The sequence below is a fragment of the Sus scrofa genome, chromosome 8, assembly GCF_054392235.1.
Source record: "Sus scrofa isolate SSC_HxYL_T2T_F1_AM1 chromosome 8, Sscrofa_HxYL_maternal_Yorkshire_Landrace_v2.0, whole genome shotgun sequence".
NCBI classification, from domain to species: Eukaryota; Metazoa; Chordata; class Mammalia; order Artiodactyla; family Suidae; genus Sus; species Sus scrofa.
The window spans coordinates 46,269,305-46,292,569 of NC_139390.1; the positions used below are offsets into that span (position 1 = coordinate 46,269,305).

At 36.3% G+C, this 23,265-nt stretch overlaps 1 protein-coding gene across 6 annotated transcripts in view; it reads right to left on the reverse strand.

Annotated features, from left to right (window-relative positions):
* The window catches only part of PDGFC (platelet derived growth factor C), a 230,619-nt gene that overhangs the window by 112,869 nt on the left and 94,485 nt on the right, over positions 1-23,265 (reverse strand). For 2 of the 6 annotated variants that reach the window (XM_084972122.1, XM_084972120.1), the window contains exon 2: positions 2,162-2,222. The exons of 3 other annotated variants lie outside the window; for them this stretch is intronic. Coding sequence is in view for 2 of the 3 variants with exons in the window: in XM_084972120.1 (XP_084828246.1) it covers positions 2,162-2,222 (61 nt within the window). In the remaining variant the exon portion in view is untranslated. Of the gene's footprint in view, positions 1-2,161; positions 2,223-19,267; positions 19,427-23,265 lie in introns of all 6 variants that reach the window. One more of the 6 variants, XM_021101286.2, reaches the window with a different exon arrangement.

The window sequence follows — 23,265 nt, forward strand, 5'->3', positions numbered from 1 at the left end:
AACAACTGTTGTCAAACTTAAAATGATGTTAAAATATAAATGTGAAACTTTCAAAGTGGTGAAAGTCACCAATTTATAATAAACCATCATTTTATTGGGAAGATAGATTACTTAAATTTTATTGGTCAAAGCAAAGACATTTTTTTTGGCCATGCCCACACCATGTGGAAGTTCCCAGGCCAGGGATGGAATGAATCCGTGCCACAACTGGGACCTGAGCCACAGCGGTGACAACGCTGGATCCTTAAATGTTAGGCCATGAGGGACTCTAAAGCAAAGGCATTTTTAATAATGTCCATGAGATACCTAATCATGTCCATCTATTTCATCTCAGGTTATGTTACTTTATCATCTGGTTGGTCTAGCATAAAAGAGTAAAATCAACTTGAAGATGTTGATAACAGGATGGAATATAATCATGTAAGCATTAGCAGAATTCTTCAGCAACAGCTAGCTTTCTGACAATATTTTTTCCTTGCATTTTATGTTATGGCCACATCTGTGGCATATGGAGGTTCCCAGGCTAGGACTCGAAAAGGAGCTACAGCTGCAGGCTTATGCTACAGCCACAGCAATTCCAGATCCAAGTGGCATCTGCAACCTACACTGCAGCTTGTGGCAACACCAGATCCTTAATCCACTGAGCAAGGCCAGGGATCGAACCTGCATCCTTACTGACACTATGTTGATTTCTTAACTCACTGAGCCACAACAGGAACTCCCTGGCTATAGTTTTAACATCAAACTAAAGATCCAGTGGCAAGTGGTCTAAAAAGAGGAGCTAAAACAGAGGATGGGATAGATTGAGGAAGATGCATATTTTGAATTTTCCATAAAAATTCAAAGCAGGGACTGAATTGGACTTTACAAAGTTTCATTTGTGAAGAGAGATGATTCTCTAACTTGTCATCACCACTAGTTCTTTCAACAACACTCGAAAATACCTACTTCCCTATCTTCTGATCTCAGGGAAGACTTCAAGGATACGTCTGTCAGACTGGACACTGTCAGATGCTGCTAAAAGATTTAAGAATTCTTCTTTATGGTATTTGCACTGTTTATGTGAGTATAATCCCCCAGCCAGCAAATGGACCATCTGCATTTGCAACTTCCCAGCAAATGAAGAGACCTGTCTGAACAGAGCATTTCCTTGAAAACTTGCCCATGAAACCAAGTTTTGATGTATCCATTCCTCTTCCAAAAGCAACAGAATGGAACATCGCCCAAAGAAATAGAACAGAGATATGGAAACAAATGCCCAGAGAGTGAGGGGAAGCAGGAGAAAACTAACAGGAGAAAAAGTACCAATTATACTTTAATTATAGCAACTATCATAATCCTAATTATCTTGATGTGTGACTATTACTCTTACGCTCAAGTTGAGATCAGGGTTTTTAAAGAAAGATATGCATAACAGAAGTCTTAAGCACAGTTATCCTAACCATTTAAAGCATGTGACTTAAATTTCCAGAGATCTATTCCTGCACAACCACACAAACGGTCAAAATATTTATTTTTATATCAGTTGTCAGACTGCCAAGTTTGATTGTGATGTTGTAATCCTGTTAAAAGTCAACCCAAACAAAAAGATTTATGATGGGGAAGCAAAATTTAAAAAACTGATACAAATATCTATTAAAGGGTTTTGTTCATTAATTAATATGAAGCTTTTATTCAGTAGTTTCTGCCAAAGAAACTATGTATAAATGAAGGATGGAAGGATGGGAAAAAGTCTAAGACACACCAGAATAATCAATTATACTTTTTGAAATATACTATTTCCTCTACACCATAATAGTCAAGATAATATGCCATGGGAAATCATCTTTAACATATCAGAGAATGCAGAAATGAGTACTGAGGCATTTCAGTAAGCACACCTCCATGTGGAGATTATGGGAAATATGAAAACTGCACTGAAGCATTGGGACAACTGGTTAGAAATTTAGAAGTACAAGCACAGAAAGATTCCCACTTGCTTATGTTGATGGATCTACACTTGCTCATGCTGAAGAATCAAGTAAGAATGGTGTTCCACCTAAAAAAAATCCTCTTCTTTAATAGTGTTCATTGCATATCCCTTCATCACAGAAGATGACGTTCAGAGTGAATAAGAAAAGTTTAAAAATGTAGAGTAGATAAAAATATATGTTTGGCTTACCTTTTAAATGTTCTTTCTCCTCTTTTCTATGCCAGTCCAGATGCTTGGGTATAGTTCCTCCCTGCCAGTAGATGGAGATAGTAAAATTGAGTCTTTTGGTGACCTCAAATCCTAATCTAGAGGGTTCAGCATCTTCAACTTCAGATGGTGGAAGTAAAAATAATTTGAAGGATGGGAAAGACACATAAAGCTCGTAATACTTATTATCTGGGTCAGTCAAATGAACTTTTTATTCATGGTCATTTATCTACCAATCTATTAGGGAGTGGGTCTTGGCTGGCATAGAAAAAAATCAAAGAAAGAGCATTATTTTGTAAGATAGATTCCCTTGATGCTTCATTCTTTCCAGATTTGTCATTTACTCATCTAATACTGATTGATTAGCTACTCAAAATTGAAGGTTACTGACCAGTTGTTTCCATATACATCATTCAATATTTTTAACAACCCTGTGAAATAGTAATTATTCTCCCCTAATAATTTGTCACAGAAACTATCATGTCCACACAATGCTCCATTAGTGTCTTCTCAGATTTTGGCAGAATTTGTTTCTTATTCCGACTGACAAAGGGATTTTGTAGTTGTTACAAACTGATTTGCTATTGGTAAAAACTGGTTTGGTTTTTTGTTTCAAATTAACTAAAGTCCTCTACCACCTTCTTAGGAAAACATTTTTAAAGCGCTATTATGACCATTTTATAGAGATTAAATGGATCATCTGAAATAAGACAGTGTTCAGGAGTTGAGCCCCATAAAAATTTGTTTCTTTGAGAAATTGCTCACGTAAGACCAAATTCACAGGGATAAGCATCACAATTTGTGACTACTAAGAATGGCGTATGAAAAGAATAAAATTATTGTCAGGTAATTACTTCTTGAAGATGATAAGCACTGTAGGAACATTCAAATTGAATTGAATAGTGATGAAATTATGCAAAAATTGGTTCTATTATCCTCCCTTAGTTTAGTAAACTAATTGAAATGTTAATTACAATAGAATCTATCCTTATACTCATCACAAGTAAAGTCTAGGTTTCAATATTTCTTGTGGTCCTGGTCTGTGCCTTGTTTTCCTTGTTGAAAATAGGGCATTGTGCACATTCTTAAACAAGAGTAATACTAATTTGTTCAAGAATGATTGACTAAAATAAAACTACTACTCTCTTTTATACAGTTACCATAGTCATTTTGCTCAAATGAATATACTAACATTTATATGCTTCTTTATAGTTCTTATATATGACTTTCAGATTACAAAACATTTTTTATATACAAGTTTCTTCTGGTTATGACAATAACCTTGAAAATAGAATGTATTTTGCAAACATTATTATTATAAAAATAGAGTTGGTTGTCACAGCAAATTGTATAATTTCTTATCCCAAACCAACACATTTTTTCAGAATAAAAAAGGGCAGTATTATTCACTGTGTCAGGAAAACAGACATAAACCATGATGGTCACCAGAAAACTTGGACACATGGCTACCCCAATAATAAATGACAGTGTCAACCTTCAATCCAGATCTTTTGGGTCTAAATTCTATTCTTTCCAACTATATCACATGACTCCAGGAAATCATTCAACCTGAACATCTGTGTGATGAATTAAGTGTCTTATATTTTTTCTGGTAGCATCCTTAGTCAGCTCAGCACACTGAGTAGAACTTTTTGTTTTCACAACTTGGTACTGTCTTTTCCTTTTACAGTACTTTTATTTCCAGATAGGTTAAAACAACAATGGCAACAGAAGAAACACTCCTAACAACTTGTTACGTTTAACCAGTTTTTAATGGGTTACTTGTGCAGTGTTTCTAAAACTATCAGTGAAGTGGGAGACATTTTTACCAGTTATTACTGAATTGCTGGATTCTGGCTCCATTCCATCACTTGCAATAGTAACCCTGACATTAATTCTACTTCTGACTGTACACGTTACTCCAGAATGTAGTATTCTTTAATAAGTGAACATTTCATATTAATTTAGAGAAGATAGATCATTTAAAAGCTACTTTATCACTAGGGTTAAAAATTACAGAGAAATGACGCCACAGTAAATGTAAAAACTGATGTTCGTTCACACTGAATGTGGTCTCATATGCATGTTCCTTCCTTACTGGTTAATTTAGCTTTTAAAGTATCTGTGCGTAATTTAATTAAAAAACTCCAAAAGATCATGGATTTTGCCTAGGGTTTTGTATTGCTTTGTTTTCATTATTTTTTTACTAATGTGTCTGCCCAAAGCATAACATCGTGCCACACCCATGACAAACATAATAGATATTTGTTGACTACCTGTACTGCCCAGGAGTAAAGCCATATTCCAGCTGCAAAACACATTTACAAAGAACATTCAGGAGATAAAAAGGATGGCATGGATTGACTCCTGGCCTACCTCTGCTTTCTGAATATCACTGGTCTAAGTAAGAAGAATCGACCCAAACCCCTCACATTTTATGCAAAGATGCCAGCACACCATGGCCATATTATCAGATATGTTTCTATGGAATTAAGTCAGACTAAATTCATGTTTGGAATTAAGTTGCCATAACACTGAGCTCTCCAAAATAAAGCTTCAAACAACTGCAAGATTTCATCCAAAGAGCATCATATTCAGGGAAGAAACATTTTTTTCCTTTTTGAAATCAAACATCAAGTATTTGTTTTAAAAATAAAATCCCCATCTCTTGGTCAGACTTTAGACACCTATGTATACTAAGCAAGGACAAATTTGAGATTTTCTTGCTTTCCTTTCTCACCACAATTCCAGGATCAAAATGTTTTAGTTAGCTTTATGCTTTCATTTTTCTGTGCCAGATGAGAGGTGTAAAAGCTAATGTTTAGAACTGACTGTAAGTATTGTGGTATGGTAGGATAATACAGTAGTAACATTACAGTAAAGAGTGTGTTGAGGGATGGTCTGGATAGAAGAATATAATAATGTAGGAAGTTGTAGAGACAAAAACAAACCTTGATGAGATTTACTAAACAATGCCTATAATCCTCTGTTCCTTTATAATTGCTCCCATTATAAAAGTAGGCTTCAGAGTTGCTCAAGTATGTTAAACTTAGGAGCCAAGTATAACAAGAGCTACATTTTTAATTCTTTTAAACCAATGGCTCGCAAAAGTTTTGAGAATCTGATGAAAGGTATGAAGGTTCAAGCCAGAAAATGATATATCTAAATACAGTCTCATAATTTTCATACAATTCCACACAATTGCAGAGTATTCATCCAGCCCCTAAAAACTATCCACAGACTCTTTTGTCTATGAAATCAAGATTAAGAACGCTCTCCTTAAAAATAACTTGCCCATTATAAAGGAAAACAAACACAGTACCATTTTGGTAAAATAACATCAGTATAAAGAGTAACCAATCCAGCAATGAGATTGAAAAATAAATCTTTCTGAAAGACTAATTTGAGTTTTGGAATAAATTGAAAAAGATATCTATATATACACACACAATACATATATATTGTAGTACAGCAAGTTTTTTACATAAAGATATTTTTTGTAAATATCAAAAATTTTTCAGACTTTCAATGTAACCATATACAAGTGTTTAAAATATTTTCTGGAAAAATATATCTGAAAGGTGTAATTTCGAACAATCTAAGATTTTTTTTTTGACATTCACTGAAAAATATGATCTTTTCTGGAGAAATTTAAAACATTTTTTAATCAAGAAATATATACAAAAACAGAAATAGACTCACAGACATAGAAAACAAACTTATGGTTACCAAAGGGGATAGTGGAGTCTGAGGGTAGAAGGGATAATTAGGAGTTTGGGGTTAACATATGCACACTGCTATGTACAAAGCAGATAAACAAGGAACTACTGTATAGCACAGGGAACTAAATTCAATATTTTAAAATACCCTATAATGGAAAAGGATCTGAAAGAGGATATATATATATATAGAGAGAAAGAGAGACAGAGAGAAATGAATACATAAAAGAGTATTACAGATAATTTAATTGCACTCCTGTGTTTCAACAAGAAGAATTTACTTACTATAATAGTTTACAAGTGCAAAAGAAAAGAGCAGTTATCAATAATTGAGCACAAATAGCGGACTACAAATTATTAGGCACTCATATGCATGATCCTAAGGCAATACTGAGAGGGAGTATCAAGGAGAAAACTTCTAGCTGCATCAACACATGATGAGCACAGAGTTTAAAAATGGTAACAAAGGTCAAGTGTGCCCCCGGCCCCAGTAAAAATGCTGGCATCAGTTGATAACAAAGCTGCCTCCTTCTGGGGTGGCTGAAACAATGCCCTTGGGGTGGGAAGTAGTAGGAGTTCACATATTTTGAAATGGGCCATAGTTCTCCTGAGCCATGTGGGGGTTAGAGAGCATGAAATATATCTAATTTGCTTCTAGTTCTTTTGCGACCAAATTGATAGTGATTCATTAGAAATTTTCATCTATTTTTTCATTTTTTTAAAGTTTCACTGGAGTATAGCTGGTTTACAATGCTGTGATAATTTCTGCTCCATGACAAAATGATGCAGTTATGTGTATACACACATGTATTTATTTTTTAACAACCCAAAAGCCCCTTCAGACAGGTTGAAAAGCAGTAACACAGGGACTGCATATGTTGCTATTTTTTGGTTTCTAAAGAATTATTAAAATATAATTAAAATCTTTCACTAAACTTTCTGTTTCATAAGAGATTAACATCTAAAAATGTAACAGTACTGTATATTAAAGTATTACATACATAATTGCATTTTTTACTCAATAATCACCACTAAAACTTTTTTTTTGACAAATGTATAATAAGCAGGTTCTTTCTTTAGCGAGTATGGTATAGAAAATCTATAGGAAAAGAGTGTACAGTTAGCACATTTTAAGTCAGCATTGGATTCAGGCTCATGTAATGCTCTGGAAACACAGCCATTCTGTACCTGTCATTGGAGAGTGTACGTGGGAAGTGGAAGACAATTCAGTAACTATGATTTCTTTATTTTTCATTTACTCCTTCTCCATAAAAAGTACAATGTAACAATAGAGTACAAGAAGTCCAATACAATAAAAGTCCTAAAGAGGAGATTAAAGTATAATTTAAACAAATTTATTCACTATCTTTAAAGTTTCTTTTTGCTTCAAGAGATGGTGGTGGTTGGTGATGGTCCAGGTGTTAGAAAGTGGCAAAAAGATACTGTGTTGACATCACAGCCAAGGCCAAGTGTATCTATTTATCAATTCAAGAAAATATAACTATCAATTCTCCCACAAGCCACAATAACCTCCAGAAAAGCAGAAACTCATGTACTTAGAGAACTGAAAAAATGTTCAATACAACCTCAAAGGTTCATATGTCAAGTGATTTGTCTCTCTTGCTCTTCACAGGCATGTGATTTTAGCTAGTTTTAATATTTTTTCTACATCATACAGAGATCCTGAAATTAAAACCATAAACCCCTAAATACAAAGAATGGATGGGAGTGCTAGGTATCTATGTAAGTGTCAAAGAAGAATGTGAAAGTTAAATTCAAGCAAAAAAATATCAAACCATTTGACTCACTGACAAAGTCATGTCACGTGAAGAAATTACATGAATAAATATTTTGTGACAATAAAGACAGCATATTAAATACTAGGAATGTCAAGCAACAACCAGACACACATTTGTTACTAAAAAGAAAGAGAAGCATTCGGGAACTTTACAAGAAATATTTTTATCTTAATGTAACACTAATTGTTGAGCTGGAAACCAACTCTTTCATAAGTCATTTTAAAGTCAAATAAAATTTTAGTACTGCAAAAACAAATTGTTCTGAAAATTATTTCTGTGCAAACATTGCTATTCAAGGGTTATCTGTCACCAGCATTGAAAATGTAAATGTTGAGTCAGTACATCTGTCAGAAGATCAACTTAATCATGTTTTAAAATGAACAAAAACACCAAAGGGAAAAACGTGTATGTAACAAAATTAGAAGCGTATTTTTTTTAATTTTATGGAAGTATAATTGATTTATTTTGTTGTGATAATTTCCACTGTACGACAAAGTGACTTATATATATATATATCTACACACTACATCTATTCTTTTTCAGATTCTTTTAGAAGCATATTATTTTTTCCATTTATTTTCAGAGACTGATTTTAGAATCTCTCTATCAATGAGCTACCAACCAGCAATGGGAATATCTGACAGATACTGATTGGTGTTTTAACACCAATTCGATTGGTGTTAAATGGTGTTAAATTCTAAATGGTGTTTAATACCATTTCTAGTGTGTTATCTGGTACCACTTTCTACTTCCTATCCTCCTTAATATTTAGATTCTCTAAAACTGCCTCCTCTTTATAACTAGATTCATTCCTCTCCATGGATTTATCTTCAGTCTCCTTTCTATACTCTTAAATCCTTGGTGACCTAATGTACTTCTTGGATAGAAATAAGCATCTTCTGTAAGTATATCCTCTTTAAATGTATAGCTATAGCACAGACCTCTCTTTGAAGTCACAAAATCAGATCCCCAAGTTTCTCATTAGCCTTTAAATCATATATATCCTATGGCAAACTCATTTAGAAGGTCTAGTTCCTCTTTTATTTTACTTTTCTAATTTGCTTTTTTTCATTTTTTAAAAATTTTATTGAGGTGTTATTGATTCACAATGTTGTGATAATTTCTGCTGTACAACTATGTGATTCAGTTATGCATGTACATACATCCATTCTCTTTCAGATTCTTTTCCCGTATAGATTGTCGCAGAATACTGGGTAGAGTTCCCTGTGCTATAGAGCAGGTCCTTGCTGGTCAATCTTTATTAATGAAATCACCATTTCACCAGCCAATGAGCCTCAAAAATCCCATAACTTTTGCTTATGACATTACATGGCCAATTTTTTTAATATAATGATTCTTATTTTTTCCATTATAGCTGGTTTACAGTGTTCTGTCAATTTTCTACTATACAGCATGGTGACCCAGTTACACATATACATGTATACATTCTTTTTTCTCACATTATCATGTTCCATCATAAGTGACCAGATACAACTGCCAGTGCTACACAGCAGGGTCTCATTGCTAATCCATTCCAAAGGCAATAGTCTGCATCTATTAAAACATGGCCAATTTAATATGGTTGAGATGATTATAGAATAAAACATGGCCTACATGGCTCAATACCTATTGGTTATTGTTGGTTTTACCACTGTCTTCAATATAGATTAATTTGCTCAGATGGCAATCTTCCTCTTCCTTAATGAAGGTTCAGTGTTCCAGCCTTGTGGCCCAACAGAGTTTTGCCATCTTCAAGCAACAATATATTTGTGTGCTACTTGGACATATCTATAAGTGAAACAAAACTTTTATGTTAAAATGCATACTGATAACCCATACCTCCTTCAGGAATACATTTCGGAAGTAAATACTTTTTACCAAATATGCCTATTTGTGTTTGTTTTTACTAGAGTGAATTTTTAAGTGAACACAACTGAGAGGAAAGCTGTGTCTGATTTTTTTTTTTTTCTTAACTTTGGTATGGTTTTGTCACACATGCACACACAAAAGTTTAATTTATTTATTTATTATATTTATTTTTGGCCACCCCATAGCTTATGGAGTTCCCCGACCCAGGATCAGATCTGAGCCACAGTTGCTTCAATGCTGGATCCTTTAACCCATTGTGCTGGGCACGGGATCAAACCAGTGTCTTTGGCGCTGCAGATGTGTGGCTAATCCCACAGCACCACAGAGGGAACTCCACAAAAGTTTAATTTTAATAGTCAGATTTTGAGTCTTTTGTGTCTTATTTAAGCAACTATACCTTATAATGCCAAAATGATATTCTTTTTTCACCCCTGAATGTTTCTAAAAAATGTTTTTGTTTATGGTATGAGTCATATTTAATTTCATTGATTTTCCCACATGGACATCCAATATTCTAAAAACTTCTCCATTCTTTGTCTTGCAAACCAAACTGCTGTATGTATATAAATCAATTTCTGGGGGATTTTGGTTCTTTTTCATTGTCCTACATGCCTATTCTTGTACAAAAAAACACCATATAGTTATTATGTCTTTATAATAAGCTTTAATGCCTTCACTACTCATGGACCTTCACTTTTCTAAGTCACTTTCAGATTAGCTAATCAAGTTCCATGAAATTCTACAAGAATTGCATTGAAGTTATTTTTAATTTATAAAATTATCTGAGGATACTTTATATAATTAGAAAATTAAATTCTCCTACCCATACACATGGTATTCTCTTCATTTATATTTTATGATTTCTTTTTATTTTTATGACCATATGAACAACTCTATTGGGAACAGTATGCCCATCAGTGTACTTCTGTTAGCTAAGAAATGCCAACATTAGCTTTCTGACAACATACCGAATCCAAACCAAAAGTTGGGGAATGAAAATAGATGCATGGTGGAAAAAGTCGCCACTGCCATATTCCTCAGAAAGGTCAGCTGTTAAAATTTTCTCAGTCTTGGTTCCCTCCCTCATCATCAGAAGAGACACTATCCCATTTAAGTCTGCACAGCCCTTAAAATCCTACAGCAACTATTTCAGAAATGTTTCAATTACCTTCACAAAGATCTTGTATGTCTTTTTTGGATGAACTAAAAGGCAGCAATTGTGTAGTTGTCAGGAACAGGATAGTTTTTTCACACTATTCACTCAGAGCTCTTCATCACATCATTTTCAGTTTCTCCTTAGTATTTATAACACTGAAATGATCTCATGTAACATACATTTGCTTTATTTAATTGTCCCTTTCTCCTTTCGAGGTGAATTCCTTGAAAGCTGGCAGATGTCTGTACCACTTACTGTTACATTCCTAGCAACTAGAATACATTGTCCTTAGGAGGTGCATGATTATATATTTAAGCATTAATAAATTCATAATTATCTAAAATGTAACTATGAGAATTCTCTGGTGGCTCAGTGGGTTAGGGATCAGCTGGCCCAGAACCTCCCCATTTCAGGGGCCAGGCCAAAAATAAATAAATAAAAATTAAATTAACTGTGCACTTATCTTAAATGTTAACTGTACACTTATCTTAAATATAACTATACAACAGTCAGAGTGTCTTAATGGTTTTAGGATTTTGTAATCCTGAAATGAGTACAACATTGTAAGTCAACTATACTCCAATAAAATTAAAAAAAAAAAAAGAATCCTCTGATTTTGTAATCCTGCTATCCGTTAAAAGGATACCAAAGGGACTAGAATCACAGCCAAATTGGAAGAGTCTGCTAAACAAAAATGAATGACTTCCTTCCCTATGTCATGCCTTCTTTTACCTCTCCCCTTCACTTCTTTCTATGCATTTTACTGCACTTTAACAAGTCTTTGTTTTCATTTTTGTTTTTTCTATTTGGCCTTAATAGGATTCTCTTTTTCCTCTCCTCCCAATTCCTATCAATTTATCTCACCCAAAGGAACTTCATTAGATCGAAAGTTTAGACTGTTTCAGACAAATTCCCTAGTGTTATAAAGTCACCAGCCTGAAGTGAATTTAAAGAAATGGTTTTGTCTTCAATCTTGAATGAAAACCTGAGCACAATACATTAGGATCTTCTACTTCTAAGAACTTTCCCCTCCAGGATGCTGTCTCTGTGAAACTAATTCTTCTCCATAATCTTCTTGACAAAGTTATCCCTGACATATTTAAATGGCTTTTATCCTCTTCACTTATAAATCAACTGGTATTAAAAGGTTGGGTCCACAAGGTTTATCACTCCAAACTTACTTTTTTAGAAAAAGAAATCTGGAATGAGAGCTTCAAAAGAATGTTCAATCCCTCTGCAGCTGATACATAAAAACACCAGGAAGATTAAGAAATCCTTCAAATACAGAGCCAGTTCCTACCGGTAACCTGATGACTTTTTCATCAGTCCATATTCACACAGTATTCCAAAGTTAAACCCAATTTAAATGCCATCTATTTGTATATTATATCTTTCTATGGTTATATGACAACAAGAGCTAAGCTTTATAAAAGTGTTGGAAAGTTCCTTTAAAGAAACTGTACAAAGGAAACAGTAAAGAGAGAGAGACAATAGAAGACAATGAATGCTGAGCGACTCAAAATACTAAACGTCAATGTGGAGGGGAAATCCTATAGGTAAACAGAATGACCTTCACAAGCAGCTTTTCCTTTCAGAGAGTACGGTACAAAGAAAACCCAAGCGGGACGGAAAAGGCCATGATCCTTGGGATTCCTTCCTATTAACTGCTCAGTCTGTGGTAGCAGCTGTAACTTCTCTTAAGCAGATGCCAACACAGGGGTTTAAATCAGCTTCTGATGGGAAGTGCATAAGAAATTCCTTGCAAATATGAGCACTAAAAAAAGAAAGAAATAAAAGAAACTGGAATGAATTGAGACAATTTAGAGCTGAACATGCCTATGACGGATTAGTTTTAAAAATCTTTTCCAGGAGTTCCTGGAGTTCCTGTTGTGGCTCAGTGGGTTAAGAATCTGACTAGTATCCACAAAGATGCGGGTTCAATCCCTGGCTTCTCTCAGTGGGTCAAGGATCCGGTGTTGCCCTAAGCTGCAACATAGGTCTCAGATGCAGCTTGGATCTGGTGTCGCTGTGGCTGTGGTGTAGGCACGCAGCTGCAGCTCCAATGTTACCCCTAAGCTGGGAACTTCCATATGTTGTGAGTGCAGCCCTAAAAAGAAAAAAAAGAAAAAAGAAAAAAATCTTTCTGGCAAAGACTAGAGATCAGGACAACAACAAGCAATCACAAGGACCCAAAGAGTCTAACCAAAAAGTTACTGTGTCATCCTGAATCGATGGTTGACAAGCCTGGCTCAGGATAAGAAATGGTGCAGGTATAATGATTTTTTAAAAAGTGAATAAAGAGTGTGACTCTTTCAATGGCCTGTGGATAAGAGAGCTACTATACAAGTGCCTTTTTTATTTTCTTTTTTAATTTTTAGAGCTGTACCTGTGGCATATGGAAATTCTTGGGCTAGGGGTTGAATTAGAGCTGCAGCTGCAGGCCCACACCATGGCCACAGCAAAACCAGATCCAAGCTGCATCTGAGACCTACCTCACAGCTTGCAGCAACACTGAGCAAGGCCAGGGATTGAACCTGCATCCTCATGGATACTGGCGAGGTTCTTAACCTGCTGAGCCACAACGGGATCTCCTGTCAACTCTCTTAACGCTTTCATTTTTTTTTTTTTTTCCTTTTTCTTTTTAGGCTGCACTAGCCACATGTGGAGGTTCCCAGGCGAGGGGTCGAATGGGAGCTGTAGCTGCTGACCAATGCCACAGCCATAGCAACGCGGGATGTGAGCCACGTCTGCAACCTACACCACAGCTCATGACAACGTCGGATCCTTAACCCACTGAGAGAGGCCAGGGATCGAACTTGCAACCTCATGGTTCCTAGTCGGATTCATTTCTGCTGTGCCATGATGGGAACTCTGCTTTCAATTATTTTTTTCTCAGTATGTGTAGATTGAGATTTTTGTTTCTGGATTAATACTAAGTGCACTTAACTACTTAATTCAAATGAAAATGAGTTAAGACAGACTCCAGAAAACTGTATTAAAGAACTGCTTAAGTCCTTTAGCCACCAGCTTAAATAAAAGTTGGTTTTTGTTGTTGTTGTTGTTGTTTGTTTGTTTTTTTTTTAAGTTATAGGCTAGGCTATAAAGCTTCAGTATTACTATAAATCAACATTGGAATCCTGATCATGTGTTATCCACAGAAAGACAAAAGTGTCACCAAGAATGCATCAATTTCAGGCTTTTCACTGTATAACTGCCTGTTATATAACTCCAGAAACTAGTTTTCAAAAAGTTTTTCTGATATTTCTCTATTTTCTTGGCTCTCAATAAAAGGAATGGCACATTTTAAAGGAATAAAACTATTTAAGAATGAGTAACATCAATAAAAAAAATAAGTTAGGATTACAGAAATAAACCTCTTAAGAAAAACCACACATAATATAAGATAACTTAGATTAAAAATAATAGGGAGTTCCTGCTGTGGCACAGTGGGTTAAGAATCCAACTGCAACAGCTCAGTCACTGCAGAAGCATAGGCTGGATCCTCAGCCTGGACCAATGAGTTAAAGGATCCAGCACTGCTGCAGTTTTGGCATAGGTCGCAGCTGCAGCTTGGATTCAATCTTTGGCCTGGAAACTTTCATACGCCTTGGGTGCAGCCATAAAAAAAAAAAAAAAATTCAGGGAGTTCCCATTGTAGCTCAGCAGTAAGGAACCTGACTAGTATCCATGAGGATATGGGTTTGATCCCTGGCCCTGCTCAGTGGGATAAGGATGTGACATTGCTGTGAGCTGTGGTGTAGGTCTCAGACACAGCTCAGATCTGGCATTGCAGTGGTTATGGTGTGGGCTGGCAGCTGCAGTTCTGATTTGACCCCTAGCCTGAGAATTTTCACATGGCGTGGGTGCAGCCCCCAAAATAAATAAATAAATAAATGAATAAAGTTTTAGAAAATTTAAAAAATAGTTTTTCCCATTTTGGTTATACCTGGTCCACATTAACAGGAGAGTCAGAGCTGCTGTCCTTTACCACATTTATCATAAATATTATAATATAATGAAATTTATTTGTACTTACACACACACACATATGTAAAACAATGTGCCACAGGTACAGACTTCTGGGAAACCAGAGCAATGAGTCTATGACTCGAAAGAAATACAAACAAAGCTAGGTCTTCAAATCCCAAAACCTGATTAAGGATTTGTTTTTTCTAGCACATACATTAGCAGATGTGACTGGTGGTATCGCTCTGATGCACTCTAACTGGATACTCTGTTGACTCAAGGCTTCAAAGGGCTGGTGGCCAGAGTGGGACCAGCACACAGTCCTAGACCCAGAGCTCATGACGATCTCATCTGAAACTTTGGGGTACATCTGTCAGACTCACATATTCTGCAACTTAAGCATATAGGCCTTCACTGTTCTCTAATTGAAGGACATATTCAAGTTTTATGTCCTTAACTAGACGGGAGATTACTCAAGGCCACACAGTCTACCTATGTTTCCTTTTCAACAGTCCGCATTAATGCTACTGAATACAGAATTTCAAATGCTTCCATCTTTGATAATAATTGTTCTGCACAGAATAAGCATTTAAGTACATGTGCATTTTAGGATTGCTATGAATGCCAAAATTCATGTGGACTGTTAGTCTTTTGTTTAAAAAAAACCTTACACTGAAAGAAAGTGTATAGGTAACACTAAATTAGCTTTACATCATCATCGATGCACCATGGGATTTACAAATCACACCAAATATTTACCATTTAGTACAACTGCCCCGAGTCAAGACTGGGTTTTTCTAATTACTTTTCATCCATCAGTATTAGCAGCTCACCAAGGATAGGTTGAACAAAAAAAAGAGTTTGACCACAACTCTCATCCCATCCCTTCACCCCCAACTCCCAAAGTGAGTCTGAGGGATAGCTGCATTCCAGGAGATCCAGTTCAGGACACTTGTTCCAGACCACTGGTTCTAAAAGCATAGGAACTGCATCACTAGTATTTCTTAATAGGATTTTGGCCAATACATTAAAAAGGCATGTTCTTTAACAGTCGATAATTCACCTTAATAGATTCTAAATGTATATAAATTATATTCTGCTCCCAATGGACATTTCCTACTGCTTCTCATAAAGTCTGCTCAATTCAGAGAAGAGCTGCTCAATACAAGGAAAAATATTTAGGGAGTATTTGGTGAATAAAATAGTGAATAACAGATGAGTATAGTTTTTGGTAAAAACTGTGAAAGCAGGTAAAGCAGTGTCAAGGCTGGAACAAGGGCTATAAGGTCACAAAGACAGAACGAAGGTTGATGTGTTCTCTGTTTTATACTAAAGGCCTAGCACATTCTTTGGACTTACTATGCTCTTAACAAACATTTGTGGAAAGTCTATAACACATAGGTCTTGTCACTTGATTTAAAAAATGAAAAATATTGGCTTTAAGCAAAAGATAGCAAAATTACTATGCAAGTAATTCAGTGAATAATAAAGTTCTGTGCTAGAAAGATCTTTTGCTACATACTAAATTGAAACTATCACAAGTCATTCTTGGTCAAGACCCTGAAAGGTCAGGTTAATCCATATGGTGTTTGTCCTTCCATATGCATACGTCATCACTTGCAGTAGTAGTCCTCTGGATATTTATAAGACTGAAGAAGTTGTGACACAGCCAAATTCCAGACATGAAGTCCCTTTTATATTAAAATAAAAATTAATAGCTGAGGAGCTCCCGTTGTGATGCAGTGGAAATGAATCCAACTAGGAATCATGAGGTTGTGGGTTTGATCCCTGGCTTCACTCAGTGGGTTAAGGATCCGACGTTACCATGAGCTGTGGTATAGGTCACAGATGCGGCTCGCCTCTGGTGTTGCTATGGCTCTGGCATAGGCCAGCAGCAACAGCTCCCATTTGACCCCTAGCCTGGGAACCTCCATGTGCTGCAGGTGTGGCCCTAAAAAGAAAAAAAGAAAAAAACAATAGCCGAACAGCCCTTTGGATATTAGCTCTAATATGAGACATGAAAATATGAGACATTCAAAAAAGGCGTTAACTAGAATTCTAATGGTGGCTCATTGAGTTAAAAATTCAACATAGTGTCCGCGAGGATGTGGGTTCAATCTCTGGCCTCACTCAATGGGTTAAGGATCTGGCATCGGTGCAAGCTGCAGTGCAAGTCAGAGATGTGGCTCAGATCCCAAGTTACTGTGTAGGCTTCAACTGCAGCTCCAATTCATCCCCTAGCCTGGGAACGTCCATATGCCACAGGTGTGGCCATAAAAAGAAAAAAAAAAAGGCGATGACAATTATATAACTGTCCAACTATATAACTGTAAAAATGTACAGCTGTGTATTACATAGTTAATAAAATGTCTTAACATGAAAAGAAACATTAATGATACAAAAACATTACCATTTTCAAACAATTTAAAAATTAAAATAATATGTTTCATTGACTGTACATCAATATTTCAATATTAAAGACATTAAATATCCAGTTTGAAGAGTCAAACATAAGAACAACTTTAAAGTGTTTCTAAGGCAGACCCTGGGGAACACTGGTGAAGAATATAACAAAAATTTTCACGCGCAAAACAGATCTCACACAATCTGGGGAGAATTTCCATACGATAAAGTCAATGTAGCTGGGAGTTCCCATCGTGGCACAGTGGTTAACGAATCCGACTAGGAACCACAAGGTTGCAGGTTCGATCCTGGGCCTTGCTCAGAGTGTTAAGGATCTGGTATAGCCGTGAGCTGTGGTGTAGGTTGCAGATGCGGCCTGGATCCCGCATTGCTGTGGCTCTGGCGCAGGTCGGCAGCTACAGCTCTGATTAGACCCCTAGTCTGGGAACCTCCACATACCACAGGAGCGGCCCTAGAAAAGGCAAAAAGACCCCCCCAAAAAAGTCAATGTAGCTGAAATTAAAAGTAAATCAGTAGTTGACCTAAGATTTAGCTCAAGAAATTAAAAAAGCCAACCTGCCTGCGGGAAAAAAAAAAAAAAAAAAAGAAGAAGAAGAAGGAAAAAACTGCATCTTCCCTCCAGGTGCCTCTTAGTCAAAAACACTGAATATATCTCAGCCAAAATAAATATTTCCCTATTTGATAACTTAATTTTTAAAATGGCCAGGGTCATTTTGGGTGTAGGCACTGCCTTTTATGAACATAACTGTATATATTGCAATAATCAGAAAACAAAGCAAAATATGTGAGATCCACATGGGACAGAGAGTTCATCAAGAAATGATGTAACACTGAAAAATGAATGGATAAAGATTTGGTACACATATACAATGGAATATTACTCAGCCATTAAAAACAATGAAATACTGTAATTTGCAGCAACATGGATATACCTGGAGTTTATTGTACTAAGTGCAGTAAGTCAGAAAGAGAAAGACAAATACCATTTGATATGACTTATAGGTGAAATCTAAAGTATGACATAAATGAACTTGTTTACTAAGCAGAAATAGACTCACAGAGAACAGACCTGTGGTTGCCAAAGGGGAGGGAGCTAGGGGAGGGATGGATTGGGAGTTTGTGATTAGCAGATGCAAACTACTATATACAGGATGGATAAACAACAAAGTCCAATTATATAGCACAGGGAACTATTCAATATCCTGTGATAAACTATAATGGAAAAGAATATGAAAAAGAAATGTGTATATAGACATATGTACATATAAAAAAAAAATTGATGAGTACAAGAATAATTAAGAGAGACGGCAGCTGTTAAAACTGCCATCCAGAGGAGTTCCCGTCGTGGCTCAGCAGTTAGCGAACCCGACCGGCATCCATGGGGACATGGCTTCAATCCCTGGCTTTGCTCAGTGGGTTGAGGATCCAGTGTTGCCATGAGCTGTGGTGTAGGTCACAGAAGTGGCTCAGATCCTGGGTTGCTGTGGCTGTGGCATAAGCTGGCAGCTGCGGCTCTGATTTGACCCCTAGCCTGGGAACCTTCACATGCTGCAGGTGTGGCCCTAAAAAGACTCAAAAAAAAAAAAAAAAAAAGCCATTCAGAAGGTTAGATTGTTTTGAATCTAGTACACCCCAGGACACCTAGTACACACATCTGGTAAGTGCACAGGGTGGAATTTACAGGTATCTGTGATGCTGGGATGTCTTCCTTTGGATCAGAATAACAGAATCAGGGACAATAAAGATTAAGGATAGCCCAGCTCACTGAAAATTGGGCTGGATCTAAAGCTTATCAACCTTCTCTCTAGTTACAGAGTTGAAGGGGGAATATGACCGTCATCCAAGTGGATGGTGAGCCCTCAAAAGTCCATATACCCTAACTGCCAGTAATAATCTGGTCTACCAGATATCCCTTCAACTCAATCAAGATAAATGGAGGAGTTCCCTGGTGGCCTAGTGGGTTAAGGATTCATTGTTATCACGGCTGTGTCTCAGGTCACTGCTGTGGCATGGTTCAATCCCTGTCCCAGGAATTTCCACATACTGTGGGCATGGCCCCCCAAAAATGCTAAAATAAATATTTGGAGAGTATGACAAAATTACTGCGGCCCAGGCAAAAGGTAACGTTATCTTGACAAATCAGAGGAAAACGTACCTCTCTAAAGTGACTTAGCACAGAAACGTGAAGAAATGACTTAAAGCTGTTTTCCATTATCAGCAAAATGCTGTAGAACCATTATCCTGAGTGATGGGAGAGGCTGATAGACAGGGAACACAAGGAAGTGGAGATTCCACCTAAGAATGATAGATGCTCCTGAGGAAGAAAATACAAAGTTGGAACAGAAACAGAATCAAACACAAATACTTGGTTGTGCTGACAAAAACACAAACAAAACAAGATTCAGAAGCATATGAAAAGTTTCCTCGTGTCCTTTGCAAACTTAATGCAAGAAGACCTATTCCTACTCATTTCCCTACAATATTTTAAATTATAACAATATGGGGGACATCCTCAAGTAAACTTCAAAGATTACGTATTCTGTCTACTCTTCCCAACACACCTCTGAAGTAAGTACTATTTAAGCTCCTGTTTAGTAGCAGAGGAAACTGAATCTCAGAGACATACCCAGGACCCTGGGGGCAGGGTTTATAGATTACACCAAGAGAAAAAAGATTGAGGAGGTCTACAAAAACGTGGGTCACCACTCACATTGCTGAGGGTCTTGGTGACCATGATTTCTCCGCTTAACCCTTCTTTAAATCCGAAATTATAACATCAGCCCCACTTCATAATATAGAATTTCTCATGAGAACTTTGAAATATGCTTAAAATATTAAAAGATGTTATTTTTCATGTTATTCATTAGGATAACAGTATCTAATAAAATTATAAAACTTTCAAAGTTTTTTCATCATAGAGCGTTTTTGTTGTTGTTGCTGAAACACTATCAAAGGAAAAAGTGCCAGTATAATACCTAAGTCTACTACTTTATTTCCTTATAAGAATATATGGTAAGAAATGTATCTTCAACTAATAGATCAAATATATCTGTATGATGTTCTTCAACAGTTAAAAACAATGCTGAATCAAAAAAAGAGTAGCCCATTTATTGAAACATCTCAAGTTAATCATTTCAATATCACCTAGCAAGGATATAGCTTCTACACATCTTTAAAGGCATGAAAGAGATAATTTCATTTTTAACATTGCTCTCTTTTAATCTAAAAATTACTTATGACAAATTTTAAGTGGTACATTAAAAGGTAAAATGGCCATAACTTAATCATTCTAGATCAATTATAAAATTATAATAGGATTAGTGAAGCATGATCAAAGCTATTTTTATAATATTTTTTTGTTCAGTCTTGATTCCATTCCAAATCTTACAAAAACTATTGGTATATTATCATCAAGTACCCACTGAGCAAATGCTATGAGGAAAGCATTGGTCAAGGAGCAGTGGTGGCAGAAACACAAATTTGAATATTCTAAGGATATACAATCATGAAGTGAGGCAAAGCATAATATCCTAATTCTTATTTGTATTTAGTGAAATGTAAGTGCTTGTAACAAAAACTAAAGTGCAAAGAAGTTCATAAGCAGCAAACTAGAATAACATGGGCTATGCTGCTTCCTCTTCTGAGATCACCCTTTGGGGAATCCTAAACTACCACATCCCCCTCAATCCATATCCCAAATCTTCTTGCTGGGTTAATTCTACTCTCCTTCAGATCTCTGTACAAATGTCCTCTGCTCACAGAGACTTCCGACTTTCTCCAGGCTAGGACAGGACCCCTCTTAGAGTGGACCATGCTGTACTTGTTTTTCACAACACATATGGTCTGTGCAACTAAACTATTCAGATCTTTGCTGCCTATCCACCCAATCAGAAGATAAGTTCCTTAGTCACAGAACTGGGTTTGCCTTTCCACCACCATACTCCAGCACTTATCACTGGGCCTCGTATGTGGAAGGCACTTAAAGCTTGTGGGGAGTTCTTTGGTGGTCTAGTGTTAGGACTTGGCACATTGACTGCTGGCTGCATGGCCCAGGTTCAATCCCGGGTCCGGGAACCGAAGTCCCTGGGAAAGCCACAGCACATGGCAGTCAAAAAATAGATAGACAGACAGACAGACAGATAATTTGTGAAATTAGTAAGTGGGTGGGATAGATTGATAGTTACCTGGGATTTAATCTATGAAAGGAGAAGGTAAGAGTGCAATTTGTTGGTCAGGGTATAAGCAAGGGGCAGTCTGATCCAGTCATCATGAAATGGTTGAGAAAAGTATGCAACCAAAATATGACAGAATGATTTTACTAGTGATAAAATTCACCACAAAAAATGATTTAAACGTTATAATTAATTTTCATTATCTCATAGATAGTCTGAAAGACTTACTTTCACATTTATAGATGACAGAAATCTACCAGGATATAATGATTGCCTCTTTTGCTTACCCTCTTAAAAGCCCTCCCCTTAAGTAAAAAGCCTAACAGTGACGTAGATAACAACAACGACAAAAAAAGAATTCTCCAAGGGCACAATAAAACCAAACAACTGTGTCACCAGCAAATAAAGTACATTAATAATAAAGAATAAACCTATTGAGTAGTCTTTAAGCCTTTAAACAAACAATGGGGCACTTATTCCAAATTCCAGTATGCTAAAACATGACTTACAGACATTTTCTAGCTATTTAATAGAAGAGGCAGATTTTAAACAATACCGCACTATGTTTCCTCTCATGAAGTAAATATAGTTCTTGTAAAGAAGCCTCTAGTAATCTGCAAAGTAAAATTATCAATTACTTTCACGACCATGTATGTCATAGTCACAAAGGCAGACATTCCAAGCTAGATTTTTATATCTGAAATAGTAAGTTTTCCAAGTCTTATGTTTCACTATTTCACAACTGAAAAATCCATTTTTTTATTTTGAAAGTTGAGTCTTCAAACCTTGGCATTCATTGTCTGCCATTTAAATCCTCTGTAAATTGTAACCAAGGAATTTTCCAACAGAAATAATTTAGAGAAAACAAACTGCATCAAGATTCAGAAATCTTAGGAGTTCCCGTTGTGGCGCAGTGGTTAATGAATCCGACTAGGAAATATGAGGTTGCAGGTTCGATCCCGGGCCTTGCTCGGGATCTGGTGTACCCATGAGCTGCAGTGTAGGTTGCAGACGCAGCTTGGATCCCGCATTGCTGTGGCTCTGGTGTAGGCAGGCAGCTACAGCTCCAGCCTGGGAACCTCCATATGCCGCAAGAGCGGCCCAAGAAATGGCAAAAAGACAAAACAAAACAAAAAAAAAAAGACTCAGAAATCTTAAAAAGAATAGTCTCCCATATTTCCAAGGATTCATAATAATACAGAAATATAACTAATCATATAATCCACTTAGTATGAAGATATATTAAGGCGGTTATCCTTAAATGTACATTTGATGCCTGAAATATAAAACAACCTAAAAAGACTCCAAAAACATATTTTCACATAGTTAAAATTACCATCTTAAATACGCAGGATTCAGAAAGCTAAGATATGCCACACATGATGTCCACAATTACAGAAGGTGCATGTTAATAAGGATTAATCTTCTCTCTTCTTAAAATGCTTACATTTCACTCAATGGTGATCTTTTCACTAAAAGTGATCAGCAGTAGATTTTGAAATAGATTTCCCTAAAGCCATGTGAAGCACAGGTTTAAATGATTTACAACTGCATTAGGATACCTGCACCTTTGAGGTCCACCATATAACTGAGGAAATGACACTCAGTAACTCTGATCTAGACCTAATATTATTTATATACACTTTTCTGAATGTATCTTTGTTGGAGCCAACAATACTGCACTCTTTCACATACTGTTGTGTTTTTTCCTATAATTTCAGAATATTGTGCAGTTGGAGAAGACCTAAGAAATCAGCTCCAACTCTTAATTTGTAGATGTGGACTATTTGACTGAGAACCATGACATGATAGGATCGAAGTCACTAGCTGAAAACCATGTGGGTTTTTCAGACACTGAAACTGAAAACACAGCCAGGTGATCTTCAGAGCTTAAGGCATCTCATTACCCTCTCTCACACATGCTTATAGCCAACCCCAGGGACAATCAATTTCAGGGACAGGGGCTCTGCTTTTTCAGGAA